The sequence below is a fragment of the Terrapene carolina genome, unplaced genomic scaffold (assembly GCF_002925995.2).
Source record: "Terrapene carolina triunguis isolate 2854851 unplaced genomic scaffold, T_m_triunguis-2.0 Scaffold130, whole genome shotgun sequence".
NCBI classification, from domain to species: Eukaryota; Metazoa; Chordata; order Testudines; family Emydidae; genus Terrapene; species Terrapene triunguis.
The window spans coordinates 20,601,044-20,610,774 of record NW_020664481.1 but is presented as its reverse complement, the minus strand read 5'-3'; the positions used below and the strand labels follow the sequence as shown (position 1 = coordinate 20,610,774).

The following is a 9,731-nucleotide window of genomic DNA, read 5'->3' as shown; positions in this document are numbered from 1 at the left end:
CCCCCCCCCCCACTTCCTCCCCCTCCTCCCGCTAGCCGGGGCACATCTGCAGCGCAGGGAGTCCCCCTGGACCCTGGCTCCGGCCACGCCGCAGGTTTTTTTGCCATTCTGGCCGCCCTGGTTTTTTTTGTTTTTGTTTTTTGCTTAGGGCGGCCAAAAAGCCAGAGCCAGCCCTGTTTGTCCAGTCTAGTTTCAGATCACCCAAGCAATGAGGCTTCCACCACGTTCCCCAGGAGACGTCACCAGAGCTTTACAGATTTCAGTGTCAGGAAGTTTTCATTTACATTCAACCTCGATTTTCCTTTCCTTGATTTCATGCCACTCCTCCTAATCACACCCCCATCCTTGAACCACCTTAAACAAGTCCTCACTCTCTTTAATATTTGACATCCTTTTGGTAGATAGTCGTGTCCCTCCCTACCTTTGTTGTGGTTCAGCCAAGATGCACGTTTAGTTTAGTCTATCCTTTAATATATATGAATGTATCCTTTAATCTAGCCTCATAAATCACGTTTATTGTTCTCTGTATTCTTTCCCATTTGTCAGCACCTCCCTGGTTAAGAGGGACCCAGTCATGTACACAGGATTCTAGTTGGTGTAGTCATTCTACAGACTGTCAATTCTGCGTTCCATGACATGTTGTTTCTGAATTCACGCTGGCTTTTTCTACTGCTGTATCACACTGTAAATTCATTTCCATGGACCATTTAACTACAATGAGCCACTGTTCAGCGGCACAGATTTGGAGCAAGCCTCACGTCTAACAGTTTTACCCAAGTATGTCAGATCTGGAAGGATGGAGAGGAATAAGGGGATTATCATAATTTATGTAACAACTATTCAGTAGCTTGAAAAAATAAATCTATATTCTTCTCCATTCCAGGAGCAAGCCCTCTCCTTTCTGCTACCCCAGGAAAGATGACACTGCTTCTGGTGCTGTGCCAGGACTACCTTAAAGGCCTGCAGACAGGACTTTGAAGCTGTCTCTATAGTGACAATGATAGGGATTTCTCCGCTGTAGATCTAATGCCAGGACACTAGCAGTGATCGGTGCACTAGTGTAGACCGGGCACTAGCATTTTCACCCTCGTGTCATCTGAAAGCAAGTGTAGATGACATAGTGGTAATAGCACCAGTAGCCAGACTCCACTAGCATTCTCACCAGTGGGATTGTACTGGTGCTGGAGCAATGATGGGAGGTTTTCTGAAAACTGTCAGTGTGGACACGGTTTTAGTGTAATCTGTTCACTGACTGAGACTTGAGAATTTCCCCCCACCCCATTCAGAAGCTACTTTTATTAGTTACACTGTATCTATAATGTTCTGAAATAAGGCAAGTTTTACTGGTAAAACTTTGTAGTGTAGACCAGGCTTAAGATCACAAAAGCACTGTACGATAGGGGGGTGAGCAGTGCCACACGAACAAGTCCCTGTCCTGAAGAGCAGAAACCTGAAAGGCGAGAGTGAGTACAATACACAACACAAAATGGTGAGTGGTTATTACAACTGGAATGTTTCTGAATTGAACTTCAAGATGAGGGAGAGCAGTTCTCAGACTGCAGCCAGAAAACAATATGTTGCACTTTGATAGTGCCTGTCATCCCACATTCTAGAAGCACTTTACAGAAGCAGGGGGTAGCCGTGTTAGTCTGTATCTACAAAAACAACAAGGAGTCTGGTGGCACCTTAAAGACTAACAGATTTATTTGGGCATAAGCTTTCGTGAGTAAAAACCTCACTTCTTCGGATGCATAGATGACTCTATGCATCCGAAGAAGTGAGGTTTTTACTCACGAAAGCTTATGCCCAAATAAATCTGTTAGTCTTTAAGATGCCACCAGACTCCTTGTTGACTTTACAGAAGGTAATTCCTGAAGCTATACGGGGCGCTGGGCCTCGACGGAGAGTGGAGCACAGTGGCCTCTACACTCCTGTGAAACACATAGGTATTGTCTCCATTGTATAGAGACATGGATTAAGTGACTTGCCCAAAGTCCAACAATGAATGAGTGACAGAAATGGAAATAGAACCCAGGAGTCCTGACTCTCAATCCTTTGTTCTAACCCCTCCATATGAAATTCCTACCATCTTCTCCCCCACCCATGACCCATCTAATCAGTAGTTAGTAAACACTATTGCACAACTCTAGATATGAGATAAGGTGTATGCAAAGCATGGGGTGGTTTTTTTGTTTGCTTGTTTGTTTTGTCTTCTTCCTCCCTTGGATGCTTATTATATAGCTCAAAAGTGACACCAAAAATGTTATTCTTAACAGTTCCACTAAATCTTTACCACTTCCTCACTGGATTTGGTTTCCTAACACTTTCCAGACAACTGAGATATATTTTTCCAACACCCTTTCCATCTCCACTCAGGGAATAAAGTATTACAACAAAGTGCCTTTACGCAGCAGAATAAATTGTATTTTGAAAAGAGACAAGCTAGTTCTAAAAATCTGGCCCCTAAATCTAAGGGTGAGCTTTTTTTAAATTAGCTAGTAGTTGGTCTATAGTCTGAGTTCCTTAGAGGATTTCCTGCGGTGAGAGTGGTGGTGCTACTAAGTTCAATCAGCTGTGAGTTTCACAATGAGGACACTTATCATATTCCCCCCCAAATGCATCCTGCTGGGAAATGTTGAGATCCCTACTACTGATTTTTGGTTTGGGATCCTCTACTGATAATGGCCCTGATCCTGGGCTGTGGCTAAGATGAGTTCAATGCAGCCCTAAATCTAGGGAGTGCAAAGGTGACTGTAAGCAATCTTTATTCCTTCCAGATTTTGGAACTGCTGGGGATTGATTCAGCCCTTGACACAAGTTAGAGCAGCCCAGGGGCTGCTTTGACTTACACCCTGCCTGCAACAGTCCCCAAGGGACCACCCAACAGATGCAGAGCATTCCTGCCTTCCCCAACACATCCCTTCTCTTCCTGAGACATGTCCCTGATATGTCCAGGCACCAGAAGTTGTGATGGGGCCTGGTGTAGTGTCATTACACCAGCCTAATGTCACCAGGAAATCCTTCGTACACTTCAGGTATTCCCCAGTGGAGAAGTCCAGCTATTTTTTGGCTCCTTTACACTGCAGGCAGATGACTTCTAGATGCCAATATAACACTTAGCTGATAACCCACTCCCTTTCCCATGAAGACACAACTGAAAAGAAAACCACCGAGTGCCAGAAGATAAAGAATGTGTTCTTCAGTAGGTGCTCTGGCTTTCATTCCTCTCCCCGAAGGGGATCAGGAGTTCCTTACCTGCACAGTCAGGTAGAGGCCTTGTGGACTTGCAGCGCCGCACCAGTTCACACGGAGAGTTTTATGTTGGACCAATGCAGGCAGCACAGGCGTCTGGACAGAGGAGGCCTCTTCACTGTCACTGAGGAGTGAATCTTGTCCAGTCCCTTAAACAAAACAAACAAGAATGTTAAATAAATCAGCCCAGTAGAAACTGACTACAAACAGCTTGTCTAGCAGAGAGTGAGGAGGGATCCCGTTAGATTGATTCAGTCTAGGGTATGCCTCCTGTTCTCATTGAGCAAGCCTATCTCCTCCTCCCCTCCCCCCCAAGTTCTGTTCCAGGCCATCCATCATCATGCTAGTAACTAAAGCTGGTATCCAAGCCCCCTCCCTCCTCTGGCTCACAGCCAAGGTCATTAACAACTACTGTCAAGCTTTCAATTCCTGCTGCCCAAAATACTTCAGGTCAATGAAGAAAGCATGAGCTTTGTATGAAATCTCAGCCCCAGGGCCATATACTAAAGAGGGGAGGAGAGAAGGGGTATGGGGGGGGGGGAGACGGAAAAGGCGTAAGCAAAGCTATCGTCTGCCTACCTGAGTGATCTGAGACCTGTCAAACTCATTTCACATATGACTACAACTTCCGCTTTGTACGTCATTTGGAAAATGTAAAGCACCATACCAGAACAAAGTATTATTACAACTTTGGCAATGTCAATGAGCAAAATGAGCCCTTTAGGGCAAATATGATTTGTTAGCAAATTAACATAAATTACAGGAATCCAAACTGTAGGAATCTATTCATGTATCTTTCTGAAGAACGCTGTAAACAATCCAAACAGACTCTGAAGAATTATGCAAACTTCACCTCTCAATCTACAAGGCTGTCAGACGCCTGAACTTTTTCTGTACTGTCAAAACTCCCACACAAGGGGATTGGGAATCAGGATTCCTGGATTCTCCTCCCACCTTTGCTACTCACTTATTTTGTGACTTCAGTATCCATGATATTATCCCCTATCTAGCTGCCCAACCAGGTCTGCATCACAAAACCTGTCTAACTGACATCGCAGGACTAGTGAGCTCACACCTCCTCCCCCCAGAATGTGTTCTTCACTACAGAACCAGAACCAAGGACAAATCTAGAGGCAGCGTAGCCACTCTGTTCTTTTCTGGGTCCAAATGCAGAAAAAGCTCACTTGAGAAAATGGATCATCTCCCAGCTCTCTCAATGCTCAGCCAAAAATCAACCGCTGGATGGAGAGCAGCTGGCTAAAGCTGAACCCTGGCAGGACCACTGAAGTGATACTGGCAGGAAGTGGCAAGCACTTTAAAGAACTTGCCTCCTCTCTCACATCACCCACTCTCAAGAGTGTCTGTTACCACAAGGCTATGGGTTGATATGGTTGTGGATTCCTCAATGTTACTGGATACTCAAATAGCCATGGTGGCAAAAAACACTCATCTGCTTCTGTGATGAGCCGGAGATTGTGTTCCTTCCTCCCAGACACAGCCCTGACTACTGTGACCCACACTCTGGTGACCTTCAGGCTTGGTCATTGCAACTCATTACATATAGGAACGATGCTCCAGTGGGTGCAAAACACAGCAACCCCTGGGCTTAGCAGTGCACGTCATCATGACCATAGAAACTCACTCAACTCTCTCCAGTGGCTACTCAGCGTCTCTTTCCTGATATTCAAAGCCCTGTACAAGAGTGGCCCAAACTATCTGAGACATCACTTCTCCTTCAGTGACCATAACTTCCTATGACGTCTACGTCCCATTAGTACAATGAATATACAGACGACAGGGGGAGGCTTGCAAGGGTGGAAAAGAGAACTTTCACAGGAGCTGGGCCTAAACGAGGGAACCCAGCCCTGAAAGAAATAAGAATGACTCCAGGTCTCTCCGTGTCCAGAACTAAATGAAAATGAACTCTTCAATTCAGCTTTCCCATGATCAGTTCATCTCTCTCACACACAAACACACCAAAAAACTACTATAAATACATCAAGCTATTTCTCCTACAGGCTGGAAAGGGACAGAGAGAGGTTGTTATTGCTATTTCTGATCTTAAATAGTTGGGAAGTACTCAGATATTATAGTGAAGAGCGCTGTATACGTACAAGATAGATATATAATCTTGCTGTGCATGTCACTTTGCCTCCCTATGCCCCCATTTCCCCATCTTTAAAATAGGAATAACAACCTTTCAAAATCATGTGTAGTTCCTTAATAAAAGGTATTACATACATGCAATTAATATACATTATTATTCCGCCACCAGGTAGGACACAGTCTGGTGCTAATCCCACAGTACACTGGCTTTTAGTGTCTCACTCCCCACCAGTCTCTCCACCCAGTAACAATGGAATGCTACTAGCTCAATGGGGAAAGGGTATGGGGGGGAATGAAAACATAACTTCAGACCCCTGCTGCTGCAGACCAGGCCATGTCTATGGTCAGTAGTTAGAAATCAGAGAAGAGGAAACAATACATAGACAAATTGCTGCCAAAGTTGAAGAACTTAAATGTGTCAGAGAGTGAACAATAAAAGAGTGCAGACAATCCATTTGTTTTTGATTTCCCACCCAAAATATCTAGTCCTTTTGCTAAAACCTGGCTTTAACATTTAGCCCCAGACTCAGAGTGACCTCGAAGCCCACAAACAACAGTGTGTGTTGCGTATAACCGCATAGCAGTAGCAGCATGTTTCAACAAGTAGGTTTTGGTTCTTTTAGCTACTTTCTGAAAAGGCGTCAGCCCCTGAAGAAGAAAAAACATTAAACTAAACTCACCTATTTGGTTTCCGTGCTTTAGAGAGATAACAAACTCTCCCAAGGAGCTGAGATGAAGGACGAACAGAATCCACGTGTTTTTCTTCCATGCAGATCACAGATCATTTTTTTTTCTTTTACATGTTAAAATTTAACTTTTGTCCCAAGGCTTCTGACTAGGAAGGGGGAGAGGAGCCTTTCACCTTCCACCACAGCAGCAGCACTGAAACACCTGTCTGATGAACCCTGGAGTTACCTAACAGCTTTTGTCTGTTTCGGAATTGCTTCCCCGAAACCATTTTAGTCTCATCTCTGGCATCTAAAAAGAAATGTCAAAAATGCGGGCTCGCTGGTTTTCTAGCCTCTCCTGGCTGTAGTGTGAGAAAGGGCGTGACCATGAGTGGGCTGGGCATGGAATGGGATGAGCCAACACTTAATACTCACTGTCAAGAGGGAGGTCCTTTTTCCACAGGTCTTTCAATGAGGGAGTAGGTCCCAGATCCCAGGTCTTGCGAGATGTAATCATGGCATAGGGTCCCAAAGCAGATCGACACCTCAGGGCCTGGGAATAAACACAAGCAAAGATATTCCAGTAAAGGATTGGATTCCAGCTGCAGGAAGTTAGTAGTCCAAGATGAGACACTCTAGCAAGCCATGCAAGTAGCAATGTCCCCATCTTGATTCCTACTCCCACACACATCTGGAACGATTCAGATTTGAATAGTGGGAATTTGTCCACATGAGAAATGCTGACCTATACAAAGCAGGCGTTACACACACTGTATCTGTAATTAACTTAATCATTCCTGTTTACAATGTTATTGTAGCTGTGTTGCTTCCTTCTTCATGTTGTGATGTTTCCATTTTAAGTGCCAAAATTCCATAGCTTCCATAGTTGTTTGGAGTGTTCTTTACCCGTGTTGTTTTGGTTAATAATTCCTGGATCATTTCCAGCTTCTTCCACTACTACATTTGATTTTATAACTTTTACATTGTACGTTTTTCAGGGCAGGAATCATGTCGTCCTATGAGTCTGTAGACCACCTTGTACAATAGCCAGGAAATAAGCATCCGTCTCTTACCTGTTCTCCTATGCATCATGCTCTTATTGCATCACACTCTTATTGCAGTGCTGTGATCTTGATTGGGGCCTTCAAAAGTGCTACCACAGTACAAAGAATAGCAAAGATATTCGGGGTCTTTGTTCAGTTGTTGAGCCGGATTCTCGTCTTGCACCAGTTTTTCCACCAGTGGATTTCAGTGGAATTATTTGATTTAAACCTTCATAACTTAGATCAGAATGAGATCTAGTTCATACCACAATCAGGCCTCCACAGGATGAGAACCATAGCCCAGAGCGGCTGGAAGCAGACTGGGGAAGAGAACAGGAGTACTTGTGGCACCTTAGAGACTAACAAATTTATTAGAGCATAAGCGAGAGACTCCTATCCAAGCTGCTTTACAACGTAGCATGTGCCATCTGGATGCCCACGCCTTCCAACTCCTCTGCGTCTCACTCATCTGGAAAGAGATTCCCTCATTTGGGATTAAACTGTAAGGAAGTCTTCAAATCCTCTGCCTCACAAGGAAGGATTTGGCAGTGTTTGTTTCAATTAGACATCTAAAATATCATTCATAACTTTACAAAACTGCTCTCATTCATATTGTTGTGGCTCAATGAGCCTGTGTCTTAATGATCCCATTGGGTCATCTGGAGAGGAAGTATGAGCCTAGCACGGGTTCGAGCACATGTAGTTGAATCAGTAAAGTAGTCAGAAAGTGCAATATTCCCTGCCTCGGGGACTGACTCTAAACTCAAAGCCATAATGAAGGGGAGAAAAGGAATCTGCCCTAGAGATGAACCAAAACCGAAAACAACCAAAAAAGACCTGTGGCTTGGCAGCCAGGCAGTGGCATGAAGAGAGACGTCATTAGGAGAGTGCTCTGTGATCTAGGATTGTCTAGGTCAGTTTGGTCAAACTTAGGAGAATTGGATACATCAGCCTTACCATCTCACATACACACACAGAGCTTCTGGTCAGAAATCTCTGAACCAGGGTAGACTGCATTAAAAGAAGTGTAGTTATGCAGGGAACGCCAGTGTCACGGAGAAACAGAGAATAGCACATGATCAGAAACTAGAGGAGAAATAAACATTTTTTTTTAAACTGCATTTTTATTTAAAATCCCTGTCATCAGTTTATGCTTAGACTGGAAGCAATTCAGAGCAGGGACTGTCTTTTCTATGCTCTGTGAAGCACCTAACGCGCATTAGGTGCTGATTAAACAATACACCTCTACCCCGATATAACACGACCCGATATAACACGAATTCAGATATAACGCGATAAAGCAGTGCTCCGGGGGGGCGGGGCTGCGCGCTCCGGCTGATCAAAGCAAGTTCAATATAATGCGGTTTCACCTATAAGATAAGGTAAGATTTTTTGGCTTCTGAGGACAGCGTTATATCGGGGTAGATGTGTAATTAAAACAATCTTTTCTATTTTGCTCTTGTCAAGCTCCTTTCATCCAAAGATTTCAAAATGTTGCATGAACATTAATGGAACCTTAAAACACCCTTTTTCACCTCTCCACTCTGCCTCATTAACCATTACATCACTTATTAGAGTGACCCAACCCACACTAACTGGGGCCCCGGTTCTTAACTGCCACTAAATGGGCACAGGAGTCCATTGAGACGGTGGCAGTTGCAGATAGAACCCTGGCATTATCCCACTGTTTATTACGGTACATTTATTACGACCACTGGAAATGCTGAATCTTGAAACGAAGATTACTGCAAACGTTATGCTGTGCATATTAATGGAATGAATCCCATGTATTTCCAAGCGTCCTGCTCTGCTATTTCTGATTTATCTCACACGCATGCATGGTTCTTGTCACACATTTGGGCCTTGGCAGGTGAAGCGTAATGGCAACGCAATAGCAGGCTCACACTCCGGGGGAGAAACCAGAATTCCAACAGCCGGCGCACACCCTGCCAGGTGCCATCGACGGCCAAACAAGTCACTGGAAATACAGAAAGAACAGGAGTACTTGTGGCACCTTAGAGACTAACAAATTTATTAGAGCATAAGCTTTCGTGGGCTACAACCCACTTCTTCGGATGCTGACCGATGGAAATCGAGGCGATTTGGGGGAGCGGGAGGGGGTGACCGAAGCAAAGTCCTGGTTAAAAGGCACAAAGCTGTGCCAGGCACACTGCACATACTGCTGCATTCGCTCCCACTCCACCCCCGCCGTCAATGACAAAGAGTCCTTTGAGAGAGACAAGGCAGGTGAAGGAATGTCTTGTATGGGACCAACTTCTGCGGATGGAGGGGACCAGCTTGCCAGCTACACAGAGCTCCTCTTCGGGCTCCTTTCAGTAGGACCAGGAGAGAGAGACACACACATGCAGAGACAAAACAAGAGAAGACACACAGGCACCAACACACACACACCCAGGATCAAAGCAGAGGCATCCACACCCCCCCCCCGCTCCCGGCCCGCGGACGCAGGAACACGAAGGGCCGAGGCCAGACTCACCCGGTCGGAGCGGCCCGGGCCCGGGGTGGGGGCCCGGCACTGCCCGGGCTGGCCGCCCCCGGGGGCAGGAGGGCCCTGGCAGGGGGCTGCGCTGTCATTCCCTCACGGAGCGAGCCCGGATTCCGCAGGCAAGTCGCGGACCTGCCCCATTCCCCTCCCACACAC

At 45.5% G+C, this 9,731-nt stretch overlaps 1 protein-coding gene across 4 annotated transcripts in view; it reads right to left on the bottom strand.

The window, feature by feature from the left end:
- Positions 1 to 9,731, bottom strand: part of KIFC3 (kinesin family member C3) — a 61,659-nt gene that overhangs the window by 30,932 nt on the left and 20,996 nt on the right. The window contains exons 1-3 of one of the 4 annotated variants that reach the window (XM_026652665.1): positions 9,567 to 9,659; positions 6,462 to 6,579; positions 3,256 to 3,401 (exon numbers count right to left, since the gene is read on the bottom strand). In XM_026652665.1, the coding sequence (XP_026508450.1) occupies positions 3,256 to 3,401; positions 6,462 to 6,543 (228 nt within the window). In that variant the 5' untranslated portion in view covers positions 6,544 to 6,579; positions 9,567 to 9,659. Of the gene's footprint in view, positions 1 to 3,255; positions 3,402 to 6,038; positions 6,304 to 6,461; positions 6,580 to 9,566; positions 9,660 to 9,731 lie in introns of those variants that run through there. The other 3 variants (XM_026652666.1, XM_026652668.2, XM_026652669.1) reach the window with 3 other exon arrangements.